Raw genomic sequence first — 26,684 nt, forward strand, 5'->3', positions numbered from 1 at the left:
ATGTTAAACTGGTTATAGATTAACTTTTCAGAAAACTTCTTTTATAAAGAGGGTTTTCTTTGCTATGTAATTATAATACTGAACACTGTAGCTTATGTAAAAGGAATGAGATTAGACTTTAGATCTTGAATGCATGACTGTTTACGGTATCATCCAAAAGTTATCCAGCTGTCGTTGCACTTTGCTTTGACAGCTCTGATCTGTAAGGATGCCAAGAATCTGCGTAATATTTTAAATGAAAATGATGTAAACGTGGAATACTTGTATAACTGTTAGACTAACTTCTCTGATAGCTTTTGTGAAGACCACAGTAACAAACCATCCTGATGAGCCTGATGTCTCGAAGTTCCCAGCCAAATTGGCAGACAGACTCCTTTAACCCAGCAGTGGCTGGTCTTCTGTGCCTTATGGGTCAGTCTCTCGCCACTGACTGTAGAGGAGGTGTAAGGAGATGGGCATCACTAGGCTGAAGATAGTAAATTGTTTGTGACTTCCCCTTAATGTTCTATTTTAATTCTAAAAAATCATGCATAAAAAGTAGACATTATATATTTTTGGACATGCGGAAATAACACATTTTCAATCCCTTCATGGTAATTTCAAGTCCACATAGTATCCAACGCGAGAGAAAATTGAATGCTAAATATGGTGGATGTTAGGAGCCCATGAGGGCTCCTGTTTTTGTTTGAAGTGTATCTTTTTCATAGACAGATTTACAGTAGTGTGTATATTTTATATGATGATAGGACACTTCAAATGTTACAAAACTCATTTAGAAAACTTAATTTACAATAAACCTGTAAATTACGTTACTGCCGGAAGGAGTTGTGGATTATATTTGTCTTAAATACATTTCACTTAATATATGTAAAATTATATACATAATACTGCATGAAATGTGTACAGCTCTATAGCGTATGAAATACACATACACTACCATATATTTCATGCAATGTGAAATATAGAGTACTATGTGAAGAGTATATGAAGTATTTATGTTACAGTGTGTGTTATATATGTATTTAATTCAGTAGTAGCAGATAGCTTTTTAACTCATTTCTGGCTCTTACTATTATTATAAGTTTTGTGTCTATTGGTAATAAATATGGCTGCTTTAGAATCTTTGTTTTTGCATGAATAAAAAAAAAAAAGTAGAAAGATGATCCATCAATGTTTCCAGTAATATTGCTACACCATTTTCCCTTCAGTAGCCATCATCTCTGCTATTTTTGTGAAGCTAATGCGAGGTGACTCATTTAGCAGCGTATTATTGCATCATTGGAACATGATGTAAGGCACATCAAGCATTATTAAATTAGCCTGAATTTTGCAGGATGACAGTAACTTTTTATGCACATTATCACCATATTTGGTGTTCCTTATGGGAATATATTTCAAGTAAACATAATACGACTATTTCAGACTGCTTTTCAGGATTTCCCACTTTCTTGTATATCAGGAGCAAAATATATGCTTCAATAGAATATCGAGAGATATAGTAGTCTTTGTGCATCTTTAGAGCATGTTTTGTGTTTCATAAATAGAATTAAATATATGCTGTTACTTGAGTAGTACCTTGGCGAAGAAGTTGGCTTATTGTATCATTGCAAGCTGACTTGAAACAAACGTATCCATCTTTCACCTTTGCTATGATTCAACATAGAAACATTCTCGTCATCTGGATACCACTCAGAGCTAAATTTATATATGCCTGACTCACTTGTGCTGTAAAGCATTACAGAATTTAATATGGTGTAGGGCTGAGCAATGGCAATTCATACTGTTGGCGGTTTTGGGGTTGTTTTGTTTTTACAAAAATTCATGACCTTTCTGTGTTCATTTAAGAATAACTTTCTTCACAATTCAATGAGACTTTAAGAGGTTTGCATCTTGTCTGCAAGTTTTAGCAATGTATTAAAGAACAAATGTAGTTTTTCATGATTGGAAGTTTATGGTATTTAACATCCTTCACACACCAAAAAGGTAGTTTTAGTTTTGTACCAAAAAAAAAAACCAAACACAGTTATGATGGTTCTTACCAAATGCACTACAAGAACCTTGAAATAAATCAAAAAATGCCTTTAACACCTATTTTTGGACAATTTAACGGATCACTTTGGCAAAAGTAATGTTTGCAAGTATATGTTACTTTGCATTTGCATAGAAAGTAATTTGCCTCTTTCAAATTTAAAGAGTTGAAAGCCATTTGAGCAGAATACATGCCTGAAGAGCAATACAAGCAAGAGTAATACAAACATTGTATTGCTATAGTGCTGCACAAAGTAGTGTCTCACAGGACACTCCAACAGCTATCTTGCATGAGAAGGAAGTGTTATAAAAGTTGAGCAACTCCAGAAAGTAATATTACTGTCAAGGCAAAATTAATGTAGAGAGGAATTTCAACCACAATAAAAATGAGAAAACTTAAAGAATAAAAGACTATCTGAGAATGTGATGTTCTCATGTTCTTTCCGCATCACCTGTGATTGCCTTTGGTACGTGAATATTTAATTTTAAATCCCTAGATGATGTAAGCTGTTGTATTACTATTATTTGAAAGTAAAAAATCTAGTTAATGGGAAGAAGTACCATTGAGCAAAGCTGTGCATAAGTCACAAACTGGAGAGCCTGTGTGATGTAAATTGTGACTGTGAAAGTAAGTTGTATACTGAAAGTTTTCCAGCATTGCCACTCACTGCCTAGTTATTGTGATGGGAAATGTAAGTTGTTTGGAGAGAATGTAAGAGCTCTCCCTAATGTGTGTAGGCAGAAAAGCCAATTTGTGTTACTGATGAAGTGGTGAGGAATATGCAAGCAAGAGTGAAAGCAAGTATCTATAGAAGGATGTAGATGCTAACTTGCTGCTTAAAGAAAATGAATAGAATTGTGACCAGCACAAACTGAGAAGTGCTTTTAATATATTCATGAAGTACGTAATTATAAGACATGTATATAGTAAAATGCAGATGATTAAACTTTTTTAGTAAAGCGTCGGGTAGCATGGAACATCTGGAAGAACAAGACAAAAATGTGTGTATTAGAAGTTCAGAGTGAATATATGTGAGTCAAAAATCAGGTTTACTGACAAAAATGGAAAAATGAACTTTATGAAAAATGAAATTTGAAATACACATTGTGCAAGAACAAAACTTGGAATGAGCAAGAGTGAAAGAAGTGAGTGATTGTGAATAGTGGGATAGAACAGCGTTTTAGTGGTATCTGATGGCTGAGATGTTACTTAAAATGCGTGAGTCAAGGAAGAAAAATGTGTTTGGAGCAAATCACAGTTTAAAATGTGTGTTCTTCACATATGTATGATGGTCTCCAAACAAATCTTTCTGCATCTGCAGGTGTAGCTCTCAAATAGCAGTGTGACTGTCTCTCTTTGCAATTGCTTCTGAATTTTGTTTGCCAAGTTTCTAACAATTCATTACTCTAATACAAGGGTTGTTGTACCAGACCGCTAACATGCTTCACCTTGGCATTATTTGTTAAGGAATACTGAATGCTGGCTATCTTGTTAGAAGATGACAAGTAATGGACAAGTGTGCAGAACAAATAGGTTAGGTGTATCTTCATTGTCCTAGTGAGTGCTTCTTAGTTTCTTCTTGGTAACCTGATGCATGTCTTAAGTTTGCATATGCAAGCACTGTCTTCTCATGCACACTAACAGAGTTTCAGGAGTTTTCATTTCTTTCTGCAGGAACTCTCTTCATATCCTGAAACTTTTTTTAATTGCTTGTCTGTAACACTTCCGTCCCTCTTCAGCTTTCTTGAGAGAAATAATCAGATGGTTACTCTGTGTTGAGGCTGCACCATCTGCTCCTATGGTGCTGTAGTGTTATTGAAAAGATTTATATATATATATATATATATATATATATGTGAACTAAATTAAAGGGTTTAAATTAATACAAATTTAAATAACTGTCTCAGGAATAAGAAAATTAGGCATATTTAGAACACACCTAGGCAGTAGAACGTAAAGGAAAATAATATTCTAGGAAAAGGGATGCTAGAATATGAATAATCCTCTCTGAAGAATGTTAAGCACGTTGTGTGTATCAGATCCCTTGTGTTTTTTGCTGTTTTTTTTTACTTCCAAATTTTGAAATAGCTACTGGTAGAATGAGTTACTAGTTGTTTTTATTAGATATTGAAAAAAATATATCGAATATACATATCAGTGTGAGTGTTTATAATAAGACAATATACACACTTTAAGGTAATGAGAAAGCACAGGTGCTGCAGAGGGGCTACCATTTCATAATTAAAAATAAATTAGAATTTAGTGCTAATGAAAGATGTCAAATTGCATCAGCTATGTATACCAAATGCTTTTAGTCTTTTTTTTTTTTTTTTTTTTTTTTTAAATCAGCATATATGTAACAGCCATAAGAAAGCTCTTCCTACTCACTGTTGGCAGTGTGTTTGAAGCTGCTTTAGATGGATCTTCCTGAGAGGCAGGGAAGTACGTGATGATCTGGATCTTTCTTATTTGTGGGGCCTTACAAGACTACAAGTAGTAATGCTAGTTACTTTTCTTTTTACCTCACATGGTTTAAGGAACAATTTAGAGACCATAATGTCTGTTTAGATCCAAGTAATACAGAGTTATGGAAGCATTGAAAAAAAAAAGTTAGTGTTGTGGGTTTTTTTAACACCAAAATAACTTTAAAGCTGACAAACTGTTTTTATTTTGTATATTTTCTCCTTTTAATCTCCTCCTCTCTGACCCCTTTGATATCAAGTGTCTCCCCCAAACAGATTTTTACAGCTGAACTGTCAGTTTCCTAGAAACGTGGCTTCTGAAGGAAAGGCAGATGCAATGTTAACTGAAGCAGCAGCTCTGGGTTCTGCTAGCTGATGCTGACTTAAAAGGATATGAGATGGGATATATATGTTTAAGGGCAGGTAGGATGTCCAATTGTGAGTTTAATTTTGCTCCATTTTACTTCTCAAGTAAAATCAAGTGATATTAATTTTCGCTTGATTATGATTTATTAGAACTGAATTATTTCTTGTGCTACTGGGAAAATATTTCCTGCCTCTCAGCAGATAGGGAGCCTGCTTGTAGGCAGAACCTAAAAAATGTACTGGACACAAATGTAATTTCTTTTTCCAGAGCTAGAGGTGACCACCTGAAGTTAATCAGGGAAGACATCCCCTCGAAGGAACTGGGTAGCAGGTGTTGGGAATCAGTTATGGGTGGGGGGGGATGCTATTTATAAAAAGGGAACAGTTTGGGGAGGAATCATTTTGAATGTTTTAAAGCAGACAAACTGTTTACTTGTTTGCCTTTCTCACACTATTTATCATTGGCAAATTTTCTTCCTTCCTTTTAATTTTTGATTGTTTGATTATGTTTGAGGTAATTAATATCCTATACATCAATATGTATAATATTTTATATGTTGCTGCATAAGGAAGAAAGGAGCATCCAGTTAAGTCCATATATGTATTTTTTTGTCAAATGCTATTTGCCTTTAGTTGTCTTACTGCTGAAGTTGGGTGCTTCTCAACTATGTGTTTATGGTATAATTGCAGGATTGGGAAAAGATGAGCTCACTTGTCTTCTCCCAGGCATTCCTCGATTTAATGAGCTGGAGTGCCCTTTGGATTTTCTTGCAGCATTTATTCTTTCTGTCTAACCTCTTGAGCCCCCATTTACTTTTCCTTTCTTTCTTCAGAGAGAAAGTCCTGTCTCAAACTCTTTATCTGCACAGATTACTGCTCTCAAGATGAACACAGGCCCTGAAAGGAACTGGGAAGGGGAGTTAAGAATAGTGTAAGCAATGTGTGATTTAGCATTTGCTGCCTGGGATGGGCTAGCAAAGACTGGAGCTTGAGCAGACAGGCAGTCAGCGGATGGAAAGAAGACATACAGATTTGCCATTTTGATTCCACTTCTGTGGAACTAAGCCATCCATCTCAGATTGGGTTTCAGATGTGTTGCAGAGTGCTTTTCAAGATGATAGTGCTCCTAATGCCACGGCTTTCTAAATAGCAGGGGGAGAAGGACAACATTCATTAAGGAGTGGGAGAGGGGGCGGGACTGTAGCCTAAGATAAATATTCACAGGGTTTGACTGTCCATTTGGTAACCCCTGGCTGGTATAGGGATTAACTTTGGCTTGATCATATGTGAAAACATACAGGTCTTACACGTTAAGTCCTAACAGTTATCTGTTTGCTGTATTAATGATAGTTTCTGAGCCATTGCTGTTTTACACGTTTTCTGACTTTCTGGTGTCTGAGACATTTTTCTCTTGTTTGTGTGGGAGAGGAGATAACACAGCTTCCACACCATATATACAAAACTATACTAATCGTATAAAATCTTTTATAATAATTTTGCTGAAGATGCAGGGAGAGAAGCAGATGCAAGGATACTTTGAGCTTTATAGTATCCTTTTTAGTTTGGCTTCTGTAAAATAAGATTCAGCATACAAGCTTTTATTATAATATTGATTTCTCATGCTTGTATGTTGTAATCATAGAAAAAGGCAAGAAGGCTGGTACCAAAAAATAAATAAATAAAATTAAAGAATAGATGAATAAACCCTCAGCTGCTTCTCTTCTGACGTTTTGCAGTTCTCCACAAACCTTGTGCTTCTGTATAATCACAGTAAGGAAGCTGTTCAAATTACTGTTTTCATAATGTAGCGAAGAGATTCAAAGGCAAAGGGAGGGGAGCCTGACCTGCAATCACAATGCTTAGCAATGCCTTCCTAGAATTCAGTGAGCAACGCAAAAATACCTTGCCCCGGGGAATGAGCCAAGACAAGCTGAGCCAGCATAACCTCAGGGATTGGACACCAACATCAGCAGGGTGCTGCTTTTACAAGTGGAAGACAGAATTTGTAGTCTTGCCAATATGTGGTGTTAGTGCGGGGAAACCGCTGTCACATAAGAGGGAAGAAGGTATTCATTCTACATTGTTGTATTAATTGGGTGCTTTAATTCCATTTGGATGCTGAAGAAACACACAGAGTTTCCATCCCTTCACATTCGATCTTTACCTCTCCCACTGCCTAAAAAAATGTAGTTGGATTCGTATATAACTTCTTCCAATGATATCCTCTTCTCCCTCCCTGTCCATGTGATCAATCTCAGTAACACTATATGCACACAAACAGAATTAGCCGTGGTAGCAGATTTTGCTTAGGCATATGCACATAATAAGCAGCTCCTGATGATCCAGAAAAACCTTTATTGATATATTATTGCAATATATCAACAAGCAATGTATTGATACCTTGATATTTTTCAGTGTTAATGTTAATTAGGAAGACAGTTAAACTAAATGTCTGTTATTTTGTTTACGATGTTGCATCACTTTGGTGTTTAGTACCCTAGGTAGCTGTTTTTTACTCCAGCGAGCTAGATTAGCCTGATTACACTGGCAGGATGCAGTTGATGGATGACTGTCATTATCTTCTCAAACCTGCATGATACTTTAGGCATAGGAGGTGATAATTAAATTTTCAAGAGACTACATTAAGATTATAAGATCTGAATATTTTTTTAAAATGAGAAATATGTTTGCAATTATCGACACGTTGTTAGAGAATCCTCTCCTGAGATGTTTTATTTACAACCCCTGATTTCCTTCAAATTGATCAAGAAAAAATGCCTAAGTTATATAATACTTTAGACAATTTTTTCTTAATTCTGATATGTTGCTACTCCTGAAACAGACCAAAAATGCATCTGATCAAATCTATTGGTAATGGCTTGAAGAGGTACAGGTTAGCACAATATATTTAATGAAACCTTGTTTGAGACAAAACACTAGAGAGGATCATAATTAATGCCTCATTTTCTGCCAGTTGCTATTGATTACTCATTCAGGGTCCCTTTGTTCTCAAGATGGTAACACTGTATTTCACGTAACTATTTGATGATATTCTCAGGATGAGATTCTTTAGTAACATGCTGATAATTGCAAACATATCTCTAGAATTTAAATTTAAAATGAATTTACATCGTATGTCAGTTTTTTTCCCAAGTTCAGCTCTATCTTGAAGTGCATATTCATTACAGTTGCCAAAGATTGCAGAGTTGAGTGAAGTGCAATTCAACATTTCATATCTTGATTATATTTATGGCTTAAACTGGATGACATGAAACCTGGATGAATGGTCTTTCTGCAGCCCAAACCTCTGTACTGTACCAGTATTTCACAGAGCAATTATTTCAGTGTTTTACTTTTGTGCTAGCTTTTCCTTTGGCATCGCAGTAACCATGTGCACAACTTAGGGGGGGACCTTGCAAGTTTGGCAGAGTTTGACTTCTCCATTTTGCTGTGTTCTTTGAAATTAGTCCATGCAAATTGTCAGGCTTATCCGTAAGATGACATTTAAAACAGTAAGATACATTATATATGTTCTTCAGTTCTTCATAAGTCTTCACCCAAATGGCTTGCTGAATAAAAGCAACAGAACATTAAACTTTTGCTGTGCCAGTGCAGGATTTCACGTGTATAGGCAGGCAAGGAGTGCACTTGCTGCCTGTTCTGTGTAATTCTGGGAAATGCTGAGGGAGTTTGTCTACTACAAGCATGTCATAGTGTATGTCTCTTTCACAGAATTGGTCTAGTTGCCTTCTGCAGGCTAGTCAAGAAATGGGGGGATTAGGTTGAGATGAGAGCTGCTGTGTTATTTTACTGTAATGAAGTAATGTATCTAAGCCCCAGTTGTTACCTAAAGACTTGGGTTAATTAAGTAGTTTGGTTGTTTGCCCGCCTTAAATAGGGGCAGCCTGACTACTGGGACTAATTGCATAAACTTGTTGAAAAGGAAGCTAATTCCAAAGCTAGGAAAAATGCTAACTAGTTGGCAGTTTTTTGGGGGTCCGCAGGGGAAGGAGGAGGTGTCAAGACCTAAGCTTGTTTGTAAGTTGTAACTCTTAGTTCACTTCCACAGCAGAATGCATTTTTATGCTAACACAAAGTTCCTGTCATATCCGGTTACATAGAATAGTCTAATGCTTTTATTCTCAACCATATTATTCTTTTGATAGAAAATAATAATGTAAAGGCATGAAGTTGTATTTGGATTGCACTAGTGCATAATTTGGCTATAGCTACATTAATGAAGTATTTCCTAATGTGCTTGCATTTAAAAAATAAGATGAGCAAGATTTAGACTACCAGAAATGCTGATTGCTTGAGGGAATCACAAGGCCAACTGCCTAGAATACACTGATTTTTTTGAAATGGTAAAGCCTTCCATACAGTAGTGAAGTCTGTGGAGAGGGTTCATTAAAAATGTTCATGTAGTTTGCTTTAGTGTATCTGGGCTTTCCTATATGCATATAAACCAAGCATTTGAGAGCTTCAAGGAATATTGTATAAGGACATGTCCACATTTGTTTTCGTATATTGAAGCAAGAAAATCGAAGAACTGTTTACCAACATGATAGAATTCTGCTGGCTGGTGTCCTGGAAGTTCATTGTAAGCAGAGTGGTATTTTGGCATCAGATTGTATCACTGGGATCCTAGAGGTTGGAAGAGTTGGGCTACATAAAAGACAACTTCCAAAGTAGTCAAACTTTCTTTTATTCTGAATTTCTTTGAAAGAATGAATTTATAATAATTAATTAAAATACCTTGAGCAAGGAGCATGCTCTTTTTTGTACTCCAGCCATACCATTTTGATATATCTTGTTAGTTTGAATGGAAGCTAACTTTGCATACAGGCAAGGGCAGCTGCAATGCAATATTTCTTGTTTTCTGTGACAAAGACGCATAAATACACATGGACAGAGCCATGTTGCCCCACCATCATATGAATATATGATTCTTCTTCCACCACCTCACCATTGCAGCATTCGCATACGTGTCTTCCCTGCAGTTCATTTTTCTGAGAATACTTTTCAGGAAAGGCACCCCTTCAAAGCATTTGTCTAGATACTGGCCCTTGTAGTTTTTGTTTGTTTAAAAAAAAAAAAAAAAAAAAGCCTTTTATTTTTGGACTCAGGTCATGCCATTTCCCCTGAGGCTGTCAAAACTGTTTCTTGTTATTTTGCTGCAAGAGATGAACTTGAAAAGTAAAGCAGTCATGTTTACCTCTTTTCTCTGTTCCAGCCTCTTCAGAATTAGGATTGTTGTGTTTGTAGTTGATTGTAATAAAAGCCTTTTTTATTTTTTTCTTTGGATTGGTTACTGAACACACATTCCCTAGGGAAAAATGCTGCTTTAAATAAGTTCCTGTCTATTTTGAAGTTGGAAATGTCTTACTGAAGAGGCTTTTTTTTTTTTTTTTTTTTTTTTTTAGGAATGATCCCCGTTTGTTTATAATAGTAATCCAAACAGGACTGGGCAGCGTTCAGAATAACCAGTCATTGATTATTCAGTAATTGGATCTGTGCTTGGCAGATGAGGTTCGGCGGAGTGAGAGCGTTCTCCATGGAGAACGTCGCAGCCTACGTGTGTAAGCGATCCGCCTCTGCGCAGGGACCCCAGGCAGTTAGGCAGAAGAAGCCTGGTGCTGATAATACAAAGCTTTTTTGCTATCCTCAGTGGTATTTTGTATTCCTTTCTTTATCAGATGCCCTTAGGAAAGGATCAGTCCTAATCAATATTGCTTCTCAATTGGTTCAGACAGGCAGAAAAATCAATAAGATGAACTAATGACATCTATTTTTATTTTATTCGGGGAGTCTGAGGAATAATTACGAAATTTTAAACAGATGCCTCATTTGATGGTGGGAATGGCAGACCAAGGTTATGCTTTTCTTGGGTGGTGTTTTTGTTTGTTTAATTGGTTTGGCCTTTTTTGTTTGTTTGGAGTTTTTGTCCTTTTTTGTCTTCCTAGAGGGAGAGGGGGGATAAAAATTCTTAATGAAATAGGTTATAGGCCAGGGTTGCACAGTTTGGGATGTACTGGATATGTATATTATCTGTGCACTTATTTTATGTTCATACTAGCCATATTTCTTTAAAATTCGGGTTCCAATGGAAATGTGGAAATGTCAAGAACTGGAATACATAGAACAAAAGCAAGGGTGGCAAATGGTACGAGGTGAAGGCTGGTGGTTAAGTTAGGAAAAGGCACAGATACGTGTCTTTTGGAATGGCTTGGTAGAAGTGAATTGAAGACTTTTTACTGTTTTTGTTGTGTCCATCCCTGTCCTTGCCTGCCCCTTGTGAATATAGGAACTAAACCCTCCTACTTCCTTTTTGGAGGTCTCTGTATGGATCTCATTGTATTTCCAAAGTCCCTCCTAGTGCTGGGAAGATGCTGGAAGGGAGTGTGGAGCGTTGTCTTCAGTGCGAGTGGGCTGTAGTTCCTAATTGTGTTTGACAGCTGCTCTGAGCAAGCAGGGGCTGGACGAGGTGACCTCCAGAGGTCCCTTCCAGCCTCAGCTTTTCTGTGGTGCTGTCAGTGGGGCCTTCTTTCTGCAACATGAAATAACTATCGCAGTACTTTATCCCCAAGGGCCATGCAAAGAAGCTTTCCTTCAGTCCTGGATATTCCTGGGCTGAAGGTCAAGTTTTACTTTTTGGTTAATTCTTAGGATAAGAACAGAATTAGTTTCATATTTTCTTTTAGACGGTGTTGGTTTGAAAGCAACGCTTTTCACAAGATAGTGTTTTCCTATTTAGGCCTTAATATGAAAGCTGAGGAGAATCAGAAGGAATGGTGTCTGCTCGTGTTGCAGAGAGCTAGCTACTGCAGCCCTAGAAAGCAGCGGTGTTGAAGCAGTTGCTGCTGTTACCCAGCTTGTAGATGTGCCTGTCTGATAGCGTGGGGAACCTCCTGTGTGCATCGACTTTTATCTTCATGAGTGGTTTAAGAGGAGGAGGAAAGTTGGCTTGGGAACCGCTAGTGGGGCTGAAAGGAGATGACACTTCAGACTTATTTTGGTGTAAATGTTAATCCAGCCAGAAGTTTTTGTCTTGCACCATTTAGTAATTGAAATGTTAGCGCAGTTGGAATGCCGGCAAACACAATTGTAATACTGCCATCCAACAGCTACATGTTTTACCTCACCCACAATATGAGGACTGGACTGCGTAGTGACCCAGTATGAAGAAATGAGAATCAAATTATTTGGATCTGAAGACTGCTGGTTCCATGGCGACCATAAAACACCATCTGATTTTTCTAAATATATAAAAAGCAGAATAAAGAGACTTGAGCTGTGTGTAATACCAAATGGATGCTGGTGTAGGAGGAAAGTTGTATGCAACATCTAGTGCTAAAGCTGTAGTAGATGCCTTTTTACTGCTTGGTAGCATTATATTCCCTGTACAAACACTTCTCTGAATTTTACCCCAGCTTAGGGGATTTTTCGACTAAAACAAGGTTAAGTATGGTATTGACCATGGAAGAACCTAGGTTCCCATAAGTCACCAGCAGTCATTTTAGTTTCACAGAAATCCAAATACCATAAGGCCAATTAATACATAATGCACTTGTTAACAGTTTAGGATGTTTTCATATTTACTGCATGAAAAGGAAACAAAAAGCATTCAACTACGTTGTTGAAGTTTTTAAAATGTCATAATGTTTTATATTCTGTGCATTAATCTGTTATCTCCTTTGTTTGTTTGATGTTTTGGGATGATTCTTCCATGTTTTTATGAATGTAATATAACTTTGAATTTCTAAGTATGTGCTAAAACCTAATGTCAAACCGTAAACTTCTAGCAGTTTTTATCAATTATGTTTATATTGTATAATAGATGGTGTGACATTGCAAACTAAATGAAGTATTACAATTTTTGTTTATAATTTAAGTATGAATTGTTTCTTTCAGACATCTTAAACAGAAATGGTTATGTTGTTTGGAGGCTCACAGCAAAACTCTCTCCACCTTTCTGAATTACACAGCAGTATATTTTCTAAATGCTAATTTTAAAAAGTTAAGTCTTTTGAATTCAAAGGCCTTAGCTGAAAACCCCGTAAATGCCTATAAATGGCAAGCATAGTATGTACAGTGAATAGTTTGTTAGCCTGGTATATTAACAGCTTAATTATTACAGAGCTTAATTTTACTTCTGTTTGTGTATTTTGCAGTCCAGCCTGCTTCGGTCAGATATGGGTCTTGGAAGTCCAGGTCAGCTGTCATCCTCGGGAAAACCTGGAACAGCCTACTACCCTTTCTCTGGTACAAATCAGCGCCGAAGACCACTTCATGACTCACCAGCTCTTGGTGAGTAATATAGACAGTTCTTAAACTTTCATTCGTGATGCGTTTCTGCAGACTTTATTATTTTCTTTGACAGCTCAGTTTGTATACCGGTAATTGCTCTTTACTGAGCAATTCAAATTACAGCAAACTGCTATATAAGAGAGAGATAGCAGAGTTATAGAAATTTTCTTTGAGATGCTGGTTTGAATTCTATACTGCTCAGTATTGCTTATAAAACAAACAAGAAACTCCAATAAAAACCTTAATTGCAAAAGCAATAATGACAGATGGATAGGAGTTGATGACCAGCTGAGTGCCCTTAACCCATGCCATCATTAACTCCTGGAAATGCCTGACCTTGAGGTCATTACCATTATTTAGTAGGGGAAAGATACAAAGGGGAAACAATTATCCTTTTATATGCTAAAAGTAACTTTATTTAGGGCAATACATAGTTCATTGTAATTGGTTCAACATGCCTTTAAAGTTCTTAGAAACTGGAGACTAGTAGTTTACCCTAAAATCCAACTACCTTGCAAAATAAGCAGGCAAGAACTTGCTTAAAATAGTTATACTATAACAGTATTTGTATTCTGGAGATACTTTTGATAAATAAAGCTTTCCTTTTCAATCGTAGTTACTGGTAATATTTCATAGCTTTAAAGTCTTTCTGTTGAATTAGGGAATCAAGAATGAGCCAGCTGTTCTATCATTTCTGCTGTAGGAGTATCCTAAATAGTTGGGTATGCATGTTTAAAAAAAAAAAAAAATTACAAAAAGAGAGACTGTAACTTGATATTCCAGTTCAAAAGCTACCATCTTTCAATGTTGGCATTTTATGTCATTGTGATTGCTCTAGTTCCGTGTATTTTTTGAATGTCCTTTATTCTGTGTAGCACTTATATTTGTTATGAAAATTTTGCTTGTTGGAACCATGTAACTTAAACCATACTTTACCCAAAATTTCGTTTTTATCAAATGCAAATTGTTTCTTGAAGTAACTTGAGTATTAACTAGAAATTGCAAACTCTCTGGGCATTAAAATAGTCCTGAACATGCTTGATTTTTTTTTTTTTAATCTATAATTATAAAAATGTGACTATGGAACTTTACCTATATGTACATATAAATACATTTTCATGTAGTTTATTTAACCTCTTGTCAAGACAACCACCATTTAATCTGGGGTTGCCTTTCTTTACAAATGTGTTTGAAAGTATTCATGTTCCTTAGAATATGAGAACCAAATGCAGACATTCTTCAGATCTGTTTTAGAAGAAGAATAATCTAAGGAAAGTTCAGTGAGATATTCAGTGAAAGTTAAGTGAAATGTTTTGTTTGCTCTTTGGAAGGTTGATTAAACTTCCATAGAAAAGACTTGTAATAACACAATAACAACAATAAGTTGTTCTTGTTATTAGCCCCCATTGAATCAGTTTTAGTGAGAAACTAATGTAATAGTAACTTGCTATGGTTATGGGTAGCAAGGTGTCTGTTACACAGTGACTTTGAAGGCTGAACAGAGTGACATTATGTGGGAAGAAAAGTTGAGGAGGTGTATGAAACAGCTACATATTAAAGTACATAATAGAAATTAGACAACCTGGTTTAGGATTCTCCCTCACTGATTAAGTTACAATTTCTTGTGCAAACTGTATAGAGTTTAAGTTCCAGGTATTAAATTAGACATAATGAAGGTAAGCATGGTGTTTTCAGAGTAGTGCTCAAGTTTATTTTTTGTTGAAGGAGAAACTCAAAGTATATTACCCTTTTCAAACTACCAGTAGTGTAACATTCCTCTTTCTGTCAAGGCTGAATCTGCCAGGCTGTAACTGGGACATGGGAAGGTGGATCTTACAAATTTATGAATTTCAAGTTTTTCCCCAAGTCCCAGTAAAGTGAACTTGTATCTCGAGTCTCATTTCATTTCCAGCAGCTTGAGAAAGTATGCCTGAAATACTTTTTGCTATTTTTTAAACGGAGTAGTTAAATGCTATAAAACTGCTGGCTAATAATTTAAAGAAAAGTTGAATTAGGGCTTGTCCAGGGTTTTTAACAAACTTTCTTTAAATTTGCCACTTGGAGATTGTTGAAATCAACCAGTGTTCCCTTCTAGGTCATGCTTTGTGTGCAGTGTAAATACCTCTTGCAAAAGTGTTTTTTCTTTCTTTTCAAACACCTCCTGTGGCATGATCTGAGTGTAGATATCCAGCAAATATTTTTCCAGCAGTTGTGTGGGTTTATTACACATGGGAATGAGTAATTAATTTTTATCTTGTCATATCCTATACTGAAACTGTGATTATACTCTTCTGAATGAATTCTGAATGAAAATAGAAAAATAGGAGTTCTGTATTTTAATTGAAGACTCAATCAGTCAACTGTAGAAACGACAATGCTGCCAGATACTCATCACAGAACATCCGTTAACTTCTAATTTGCATGTATAGTAAGCATTCAGATTAGTTTCATTAGCAGCTAACTAAACTGGTTCAGGTTCTTGATTCAGATAGTGCAATTGCTGACTACTTCTGTGTTGTTAAAATTATTATTGATAGAAGGAGGCTGGTTACATATCTATCTTTAATGTAACATGAAAAAAATGAGTTGTATTAACTTTTGCTTAAGTATTTAGGTCATTACATATCCTATTATTTACAACCTTTCCATAGTCTAAATGCTATAGAAATTTACATCATGTTAGTATTTTTAGCATGTAATGTTTCATAAATTCCTTTTTCATAGTTCTATCTTTACTCTGAAATGCAGAAGGGGAAAAAATGTTTATTGCTAATCAGTCCAGTTTTCTTCATAGTTATCTCAAAATCTTACTTTGTTTCTTACCAAGTGTATAATGGCATCAACATATCCTGCAATGCTACTGTTCTTAGGATTTGAAAGTAATCATTTAGGAAAGCTTTATATTAGAAAAGATCACTTGTATGTTACCTATTTAAGCACCTTCTTGCATTGATGAGAGACGCAAATTTCATTGGCACAAAATTAAAAACAAAACATGAATTTAAAAAGCAATCTGTTGTGGAAAGAAACTGTATAGAGTGGATAGTTATTTTCCATCTGCAGCATAGATGCTTGATCAAATGTGTTGTTCCTCTATGTACAGATCCTCTGCAGACAAAGAAAGTAAGAAAGGTGCCCCCAGGTTTGCCTTCTTCTGTAAGTATGACATTTTTTACTTATAGTAAGTAAAGTGGGCTCAAACTGGGTTTTATGTACCTGACGCACTAATTATTCAACTTATTGTTAGGGAGGGTATCTACTGGACATGAACAGCTAGGGTAGGCAATTGGGAGTGGTTCTTGAGGACTAAATACACATTTGATGTGTAATTTTTAGATTTCATAGCAGTGATTTGTAGCTTGCTCATATGCTCCTACCCACTTGTCCCTGTCATTTGAATTCCTCTCTTGGGAAGAGAGCTGGGCCAGGAGCTGTCAAAGAAGATCTCCTGTACAGGTCTTTTGATGTTTAATTAGTCATTATGTTGCTGAACAGGAGGACAGACAGAGATTAATAGCTGAGAATCTTAGAAATTTACATTTGTAATAATCCCAGTGGAGCTGAAGACATTAAGATTCGGAGGACATGTACAGCTCAGCTTGCCTCAGTAGGACTGAGGTTATTAATATGCATAAATCACCGAGTCAGATGTTCATTGTGAAGCCCTGGTGGATTTTAAAGCCTTCATTAAGCCTTTCCTAACTTCAGCCTAGCATCAGGAAAGCTTTCAAGCAACTAGTTTGTTGATCCCTCTTCGCTTGAAAATTTATCCTTTGAGAATAAAGGGCTTTGATGAAAAAGGTTGGAAGGGTTTTGGTGGAAAAATCATTAATGGCTGTGATAATCTAATGCTATAGGGGTGTTTTGTGGTATTAAATATGCTTTATTCTTAAAAGGAAGAAAATTGTTTATAAATGAATCTGCATTTAAAGATCCACGTGAAGTGAAAAATCCCCAGTGAAGTGAAGGACAGAATTATTTTTCTCCCTGCTCAGAACAAACAGGAGGGGAGGGGGAAGTGCTGCTGCCTTGCGGGGTACATCTCTTTGTTGTGTAAATGGATGTTGGGCTTTTATTTGGCAGTACTTAACACATGGGCGCAGGTGCACTTGGATGAGTCATAACTCAAAGCCGGATAGGCTGAATAACGCACACTGCACAGGCAACAGTAATATAGTGGGAGCGAAATGGGTCTGATCTTTTTATTTTGAATTAAGGCTGAAGTATGGATGGTGTCTTCCAGTCCTTGCATCTCCCCCGTTCTCTCCTCCCTCTCTTGCCCTTCTGCCTCCCTCTGCTCACGGTGATGCATACAGAAACCGGGATCTGAAATCCTATTTTAACCATACTTCCAGATGGAGCTGAGATAGCGTAGATATCCTGGGGCAGCTGTGCTCTGAACCTGCAGCCTACCTGGAAGCCAGGATTGCAGCTGCAGGCACTCTTAAAAGCTTTTGCTTGCATAAGCACTTGGGCCCCCACTAGAGGCTGAATAGCTGCTTGATAAACAAAATGAACACAATGCCTCAGATCATTATTCCCGAGGCCAGGAATATTCTTCTTCTGCCTTTTTTTCTCCCCTTTCTTTCCCTCCTTCAGCAGCAGATAAAAATAGTTTGGCAATTTACATTTTAACAGTTGTGTGTTATGTAGGGTGGCTTTACAGTCTAGCAGATGATTTCTGCTAGATTAACAAAAATATATTAAAAATGTCAGAGAAGCTAAAACACGTAGCAGTGCAGTTTCCATGTAATTTATTACTGTAATTCGAGGAGAGTAATAAAACTTGCATTACATGTTTAATATTTAGTAGCATTAGCCAGGTAAAGAGATCATTTTAGTGAATGAAAAATTTATCTAATTTCTCTTACTAGGCATTAATTTTAAGAAGCAGTATTTTTCAAATGTTTTTCATTTAATTTTTCTTATGAATGAAGACAACAAAATGCTGATTAAATTTTGTTTGTATTAACACTGTACCAGTTGGAGCAGTGAAGCGCAGTTACTGTGAAGAATCAAAGATTGCTATGCTGCTTTTTTAAAGCACCGTTTCTCCGTTTAAATGCTTTCAGTGCTGAATAGAGCCTTGAAGAAAGATGACAGGTTATGAAAAAAGTGCTCTGAGATGTTTTGTTTAGCATGTGGCACAAAACTAAAATTTACTGACCATCATAGCAAATTTAAATTGAGTTGATAATTATTCAAGTGTTGTCTTTACTTATTTTAACTATACTTTGGTAAGAAATCAATGTATGGTGGCAAAGATAAAATTGTTTTAGCTGATAGGCAGTGCAGAGAAGTGTAATTATAGTATGGGAGGTCACAAGAAAAGATAGTGGATTCTTAATGTTACACGATTTTTTTTTATTTTACAGTTTTCTCTAATGTTTTTGTGTTAGTATGGGACTACTATGTCAATGGGTAGTCTAGTAATTGTCTAGGTAACTAATTCAGTAGCCATCTTCTGAGATACGATTTCTTTAAATCTACTTTGTTTCTTTTTCTCTTGGATATGCATGGTATTTTCTGAAATTGCTTGCTTTGAGATTTACCTTTCCTCACGTGTTTCTGTCAAGGCCTAAAGTAAAAATAGGTATATAGAGAAGTGCTAATTAATTGTTTAGTTACTTTCTGGAATGCGACTTGGAATCCGAATTTGTCCTTTTACCATGAAAACTAATGACACCAAACAAGTGTATTTTTAAGTTCTGCTATCTTAAGTTGGCTAAGTGGTGAGTCATTGCCCCAAAACATTTTTGATGTTGACATGCAAGTGTTTGTGTTGAACTATTAACTACTAAATGTAAAGCTTTGGGGGAAGGATAAAAACTAAAAATCAGTGATTTACTTTCTTAATTAGCTCAAGTCAAGCTTGAACAGAGATTTTTGAGCTGTTTATGTTTTACTAACAGATAAAATATATTTTTTTTCAGTGGCAGTTCCATTATCCTCAGAAATTATAAACTCTTGCGGTATTTCTGAGAATTTCTCGGACAGTAGGAGTTGTCTTAACTAAGTCAAGAAACAGTAATAACATCATGCGACTCAAAAACAATTGTAACTAATTGGTGGGGGCACCAGTTACCTATAGAGAGCATACAGTCAGTGTTTACAAAGAACTTCTTGATCTGCAGAGGGAGAACAGTAAGGCTTGCTTGGAAACGTGCAACGAGTTTTTAATCAAATTACCATTGTGCTATGAGCAGAAACATGGTATTGTTTACATGTGTTGTCAAAAAATATTTCAGACCAATATTTATCATTAGCACCATGAGCAATAGCTGTTGTGTCATAATTGTAAGAGAAATAGTGTATATATTTGTCATTATTCCTTTGCCACTTAATTGGTCTTACATCAGAGGGTAGAAATACTTGTGTGTTGATTTGTTACAGAAAATTATGTGACAAATGTTTACTGTGTAGTGCCATTTCTAATAACTATTTTGAGCATTTTAGATTTTCCATAGCACCCAAGGCTATCAGTTAATATTAAACTTTTGATTGCCACTTATTTAATCAGATTGTCAAATGACCATTTTCCATCGGCAGAGATCTCTCTCTAAATTCAAACTCTTTACTAAGCACAGAAGGAGGAAACTTGGTTTTTATATGTAGAATTACTTCTGAAACGTGGAGTTCTTTTTTTTTTTTTTTTAATATACTAGCCTTTTAAAGAATGAGCTTGAGAAGTATAAAATAAAAAAAAAAAAAAAGAAAATAATACGTCTTACTCCCTTTCGTAATCCCTCCTACCTCCACTCCTCCCCAGGGTTAAAAGAGAGTACTTGAAGTAGGGGGTAGAAGTGATCTGGTTGTCTGTTTATCTGAAACCCAGTTTTTGAGATTTTAATATTTAGCGAATGTTGTATTTTTAATACAATCTAATGTGAGCAAACTTCCTTTAGAGAATTATCCTCACAATTAACAAGTTCAGCATGTATTGAAGTAGCCTGGTGTAAATAAACATCCTTGGAACAGTTTTACGAAATCAGGGTCTCTTTTCTGAATAGTATGTCTGAGTAAAACCTTCGGAGCATCCTGTGTGGATACGGTGTTGAACTGAATGTGATGTTGTGTTTACTTGTGTTTAATTTGCTTCATAAGATTTATTCCCACAGAACACTTCATGCTGGCCAGAAATGGTGCCAAAATGTAAAAAGTGGTATTTAGAGTTTGTTCAGAGCAGTTCTGAGCTGCCTGGTGCAGTCAAGTGATGCATTCAGCTGTCTGTCTTGTGTTCAGCATGTAACACGCGGGGACATGAGTAACCCCGACCCTTGCCTCTGATGCTGTGCTGTGTTTTATAAGGCATTTTAAATAATGAAAGTGAGCAAATGAATCCCTATGGATAATGCAATGCAGAACTTGTGGTTTCTTGTGAGTCAGTCTTCCTTCTGCTTTATGCTTATTCTTTGGCCATCAGATTCAAAGTCTGATGCTTTTAGGGAAGGGACTTACTTGAAATAGACCTGAAAACAGCAGTGACTTAAGATTATAGCATCCCATCTGCCCTTTGCTGTACATGAGAAGTGAAAACCATTCAGCTGTCACTGAACAGCTAAGCTGCCCATTGCCGAATCTTGCTGTGAGTGCTCAGGTGGCGTTCTCGCTGCATGAGGGTGAGGTACGTGTGTGACCCTCTCTTCACAGCAGCTTCTGACTGCAGACACATCGTGTGCCTGGGCTGCTGGCCTGGTCCTGGGCTGTGGTATAGGCCATTGCGAGGTTGCTTTACTGAGATGTCTTTCTTCTCTGTGAAAGTCCCTCATACACACAGTGGATTTACTGGTAGATTTTTTATTTTATTTTTCTTTACATTTTCACAACACATCAAAATGAGCATAGTAGATGCTCCTAAACTAGTGTAGGTCTGCACAGGAGAATCTAAAAGCAGCGCACGGCTGTAAGGCTGTTTTCTGAAGGGCAACGTGACAGAATAGCAGCTCGTGGAACTCCACTGAGAAGTTGCACGAACTGCTGCAACTTGTGCTTTACCTGGAAGACGAACGCTTCCGTTACCATGAACTAGCGTGGCACTTCACACAGACAGCTCAGGAGAACGGCTTTTTTTTTCCTCTCCTCCCTTCGGCGGGAGCAGGGAGGGCCGCCAGCGGCGCGGCCTCCGCAAGCTGGGGGAACCCCGGACGGGCAGCAAATGGCGGCGCTGCGCCGCCCCACGCGGCCGCGGCTGCCGCGAGCCCGCGCAGCGCCGGGGGCGGAGCCTCCTCGGGGGGCCGTGCGGGGGGTGCGGTGTCGGCTGCGCTGCGTCGGCTGCGCCAGCAGGTGGCGCCTCCGCCGTGCGCCGCGCTCGGCAGCCGCTGGGAGGGGCTCGGGGCTCGGCCGCGGCCCTGCGTGCGCAGCCTGTCGGGTATTTGGGCACTGAACGTTTTCGGCAAAATAACGAAGCTTTCTGAATTGGAACAATATTGATGTATTGCTTATCCGTGTGTTGGGAACAAGCCTTAGCCCCCTTTAAATGCATTGGTTTGGGGCTGATTGTGAAGCCTCTGATACACAGCTTTTTTCCCTATTGTTTCCATTCTAGTAAAATATTTATATTAAAGGAATGAAGCATCCGAAGTTCACTGTTACATGGGGAACTACTCAGAGAGGAACTCCATAACTGCAGCGTCCAGTTAAAAACATTTTTTTTTTAAACTTACAGCTAACGGGAAGTTTTTGCTAAAATCAGCAAGTAAAAAAACTCAAAAACTTCGTAATATAGCTACATAAAAGTAATGGGTAGGATTTAATATCAATTACATTGGTATTTGTTAGTAGTTTTCTTGTTTTGTTACCATGTAATTAACAATGTGATTTCCAATTAAAGCAGTAAGGACTGATTTTTGAGGCTTTTATTGTCTCTTGGAAGAGCTGTGTTGTGCTTGGTGTGTGCAGTTACAGATCATGCTGACACTGGCCTTGTTTTGGTTAATCCTAATGAATGTTTGGCTGTAAAATACATTCTGCTAGGAGTCCTAAGATGCCTAGAATTTTTTCTGAAATATTGCAAGTGGCTCGAAGTTGATATTTATATATTATACACACACGTTTATACATACAGATACGTGTGTGTGTGTGTATTTTAATTAGTAACTGGTTGTTCAGTATCAGATGACTTTCCAAGAATTTGTCTTTTATCCTTTATTCCCCATTCCTTGTCTTTACTTCAGTGAGGCGTTGGTTGGGGTCAGTCTCCTCTGTCTCAGTTTCGGGTTTTCTTAGAACTGATAAGAGCTTAATCACTTCTGAAACATCTGTGCCTTTTTCAAACGTGGTTGAAGTTGATAAAAACTTCCAACCCCGCGCAGAGTAGGGATAAAGAGAGAGCCTTCTAGGGCAGTTGTCTTAGCCTTATTTCCAAAGGCAGCAGGTTAACCTAGCCCCTCAGAAATGAAACAAATTAGGAAGAAGAACAGAATTGGCGTCCTCATCAATAGCAGGTTTCAGGTTGTATTAGGTTACCGTTTTTCAGAAGGATTTATGCCAGCTCTCTGTGAGGAAACTCAAGACTTACACATCACAGTTGCTTCTTTTGGTGAAAAAGGAACTTTGAATTATGTCTGACTCAAAATTATTGTATAAGTTTTTGCTGCTTGTGTTTGACCAGACCCATTTAAAATAATAAAGCTGTGATTAAAAAGCAGTAACACTTTTCAAGTATTATGATATTCCAGTGTTGTTATGGCATATGTTTGACCAGAGGATGGCTCTTGTCCATTGAGGCACTTACATAATTACCTTTTCTGTGGTATGAGGATAATTTTCGGTGATCTGGAGCAATTATGTTTATTTTTTTTTATAGACTCAAGTGCTGGGTTACATATGCTTACTGTGTACTTGCTTTGTGGCTCTGACAAATTAAACAAAAATGTGTTTCACAGAAAAGGTTGATTTTAGGAAGAATATACAGTTCCTTCACAAAACCTTTTATTGTTAAAATCTGTGTTCTTACACAGGTAGCTTGGTTTATTATTAGGACAGTATTTCACTTTGCATCAGATTTCATAATCTCTTTATATACTTTAGAAACAGGCAGCTTATTGTTTTTGACACACAGTACAGGGTCATGAGTGGAAACAATTCGGGCTACAAAGTGCATGTCAGTTCAGCGCTCCTCTGCTGACGGCATGTCTGTCTGAAATCAAGTTTAAAAAATTGGCCCTGTCTCCAGCTGACTTGTTTTGTCAGGCTGAGTCATCAGATTAACCCTTGACTTGTCACCAAGGAAAATGGAGTAAACAACTGTACTGCATACAGTATCACTGATCCAGCCCTGATTCATTTCATTGTAATGTCTCTTAAGAAAACAAATTTCAGAGCAGCTGTTGCTTAGCTTAAATGGGGATTAAAAAAAAATGCGACCACAAAACACAAACTTACTTGGGACTTCAGAAGTTCTTGGAATTGTTATCTGGTTGGAGTTCCTACAAATACAGAGTTAGTGGTAATGATATCGCAGTTTTGTGCTCAGCTTTTCAAATTAGTCCATTTTAGGTCTATTTTTCATCTGTTCTGGTCTAAGTAAACATCTGAGGGTTAGTTTGATGTGCATGAATTATGATTTGAACCTGTAACATGAACTGACCTAACAAAGTACTGTGAGGAATAACGTAGTAGTAAATGTAGAACAAGTACAGTGATGAATTTTAAGTATTGGACACGAAAATTTTATTCACATTGATGTCACGGAGGGTAGGACAACTAATTTGCTTTTCAGTAAAATGAAATTGGTACCCGTTTGATTTGTGGGGAAGTAATTCCAGGAACAAATTTGTTTATTGAATCATTATGGAGGTACCAGCCATTAAACTAGTTTGTCTACAAACAGCATTTGCAGTGGCATAACTCAGTTTTATTGTTATCCTTGTTGTTGTCGTCTTAACCATGTGATGGTGAACAATGTCAATAATTCCTTTGTACTGATAAATGTTAATTGTGTTAGTAAACATTACCAGTTACCATTACCTATGCACTTTTCATTACAATTGCTCTATACAGGTATTGGATGGTTGTAATGTGAAGTATGCACAGCAGTGAGTGCCACATAGAGATGTTAGTTTTCCTACTGTATGTTTTAACGTTTACCCATTTATTTTTAATACGGGTGGATAATGCTTAGTCTTGGAGAGGGGTCTTTATCATGCTCTTCTCAAATACACCTATTTTGAACATTGAGCATGTGTATGTGGAGGAACGGTAGCAATTACAAAGATGTTGACGACAGCCCTTACTTGAAAGAACTTGTAGTCACCTGGAAGTATATTTTAATGATTTAAAAGCTTGTGTGCTTGATTTATTTTAGGGGAAAAAAAAGGGGGGGGGAGTGTCCTTACTTCTCCACCCCTTGAAAGCTGGAAGTGCATTTTCCAGTGTTTAGGGGTTTTTCTAAGTTATACACTTGTCTAAATTAATTATATAAATCCAGTGCACTTTGAGAAGTAGCACATGCAAAGATCTGAAGATCTTTTAGCGTATCTCATCTGTAGAGTCCCGAACATTAGCGAGAAGCTTTAAGGAATGGCATTGTTAGTTGCAAATCAAAGCTTCTTACAGATTCTCTAGGGGCTGAAATGGGTCTTTGTGGTCCCTAGGGGAAGAAGGAAGCCGCAAGTCATTCTGTGGGCCTGGCGCTTTAATAGTCTGAAGTACAGGGATGTTCTTTTTTGCAGCTGCTGCTGTGCCTTTTGTACTGGAGGAGAGTTCGGGTGTCATTAGCTTTACTGCATAGCTAAATAGTTCTGGATGTATAGTTTTACTTGCAGTCAAAATGCAAGTGTTCTTCAGCAGATGTAAACTGCAGGATCTGTAGTCTCCTAACTGCTTGGGGAGTTCCCTGCAAAAGGATTTCAGCCTGGAAATGTGACTATTTTCTGTCAGTGTGTGTGTTTTCTGTGCGTTTACAGACACTGCAGTTGCCATGTCCCGAGATAAGGCGCATTGTACAACAGCCTACCGAGGTGTTTATCTGATGCTGATACTCTGCTGCAGTCAGTTTGTCACCCCCGCAGATCCTTTTAGTTGGGATTTCTGTGGCCGGCGACCCCCATGGCTGCAGGTTGCTGCTGCCCTGGGCCGGCCCTGCAGGTGCGTGTGCCCTGCGGCTGGCGGCGGGGAGCTTCGCAGCCCCGGCGTGAGGGGGGAACGGGGTGGGGCTGGAGCCTTTCTCGTCCCGGAGCAGAGTCTGCGCCGGCCTTGTTGGGTGTAGGAGCAGGGCGGCAGGAAGCGCTCGTTAAGAGCTAAGGGCCAGTAACGCCGCCGTTCGGCGAAGGAAGCCAAAAAGCCCTGTCGGGCACGGATGAGGGACTGTTGTGCCGGGAGCGCAGCGGGGCCGCTCCGTTGCACAGTTCCCCCTACTTGTGACACGACCCAAAGTTTTCCGTCCGCTTTCCCCCTTCCTTCCCCCCGCGGGCACGGCGCCGGCCGTCCTCTCAGCAGCGGCAGCCCGCGGCCGCGTCCCCGCCGCCCAGCGCTGCCCGGGCCGCGCCTGAAGCGACGGGCGGCGGGGCTCGGCGGGGCTGGGGGCAGGCTGCGGCCGCCCCCCCGCGGGCCGGGCGCGATGGTTCGGCCCTGCTTTGCATGCGCCGCCTCGCAGCGGCTCCACGTGCGCGGCGGAGGGGAGCCGCGGGCGGGCGGCGGGCGGATGCGGCGGCGGCAGGCGGGAGGCGGCGCACTTGGGCTGCAGCCCGGCGTCGCGCCAGCCTCGCCATGTACTGCGCCTACCCCGTGCCGGGCGTGGGCAGCAGCTCCCTCATGTACTACTACAACGGGAAGACGGTAAGGCGCCCGCCTTTGTTCCTGCTGCCCGCTCCGTTCCCTGGCCGGGCAGCCGCGGCTGGGCGGGGAGGGGGAGGCGGCCCGGGGGGGCGCCGCCTCAGGACTGGGAGCCGGGAGCCGCGGTCGGGCCCGGGCTCGGAGGCGCCCCCGGCCCCTCAGGGCGGCTCCGGGCCCCTGGTGCCGGCGCCCGGAGGCTGGGAATCTCCCTTCGCCCCCAGGGATGAGCGCAGAAGGGGGGCGATTCTCGCAGCCCGCCGGGCCGGCCGCGGCTCGGCATGGGGCGAGAACAGCAGAGTGAAGAGGATAAGGGGAGCTGCTGCCAGTCACCTCATGTTTTTATTAACTCGTCTCTCTCCTCTCGCGGGCCGCCGAGAGCTTTGTCTTCGTTAGTAAACTTTTTGCCCGGGTTTTTGTTCAACGCTAATTAAGCTGGGGATGTTTCTGTTCGTTAAAGCTGCAGCGTGTGAGCTGCTCGGGGAACCGTGAGGGTACCCGGGGGGAGATGAGAGGGCTGAGGCAAATTGCACGGTCTCTATTTCATTTCCTTTGGTATAAACGCCAGCTGTCTTTCAAATATAAAATTATTTTTCTTTCATGTCTGCTCCGAACCTAAAACGGTCTGTTTGAAGTTTTATGTGAAGATATATATAAGGCTTAAGTAAAATTAACTGTACAATACCCCTGAAGCAAAGGGAATATAACTTGCGTGGAGTTTTGATTTTATTCTTTCTAGAGCACAGATC

The 26,684-nt window shown here is 38.8% G+C and overlaps 1 protein-coding gene across 13 annotated transcripts in view; it reads left to right on the forward strand.

The window, feature by feature from the left end:
• The window catches only part of TCF12 (transcription factor 12), a 160,850-nt gene that overhangs the window by 95,170 nt on the left and 38,996 nt on the right, over positions 1 to 26,684 (forward strand). For 9 of the 13 annotated variants that reach the window (XM_050713089.1, XM_035554210.2, XM_035554204.2 and 6 more), the window contains 2 exons: positions 13,029 to 13,164; positions 16,268 to 16,320. In XM_050713089.1, coding sequence (XP_050569046.1) covers positions 13,029 to 13,164; positions 16,268 to 16,320 — 189 coding nt within the window. Of the gene's footprint in view, positions 1 to 13,028; positions 13,165 to 16,267; positions 16,321 to 25,756; positions 25,942 to 26,140; positions 26,327 to 26,684 lie in introns of those variants that run through there. The other 4 variants (XM_035554223.2, XM_035554222.2, XM_035554224.2 and 1 more) reach the window with 4 other exon arrangements.

Source organism: Cygnus atratus, chromosome 11 (genome assembly GCF_013377495.2).
Source record: "Cygnus atratus isolate AKBS03 ecotype Queensland, Australia chromosome 11, CAtr_DNAZoo_HiC_assembly, whole genome shotgun sequence".
Lineage (NCBI taxonomy): Eukaryota > Metazoa > Chordata > Aves > Anseriformes > Anatidae > Cygnus > Cygnus atratus.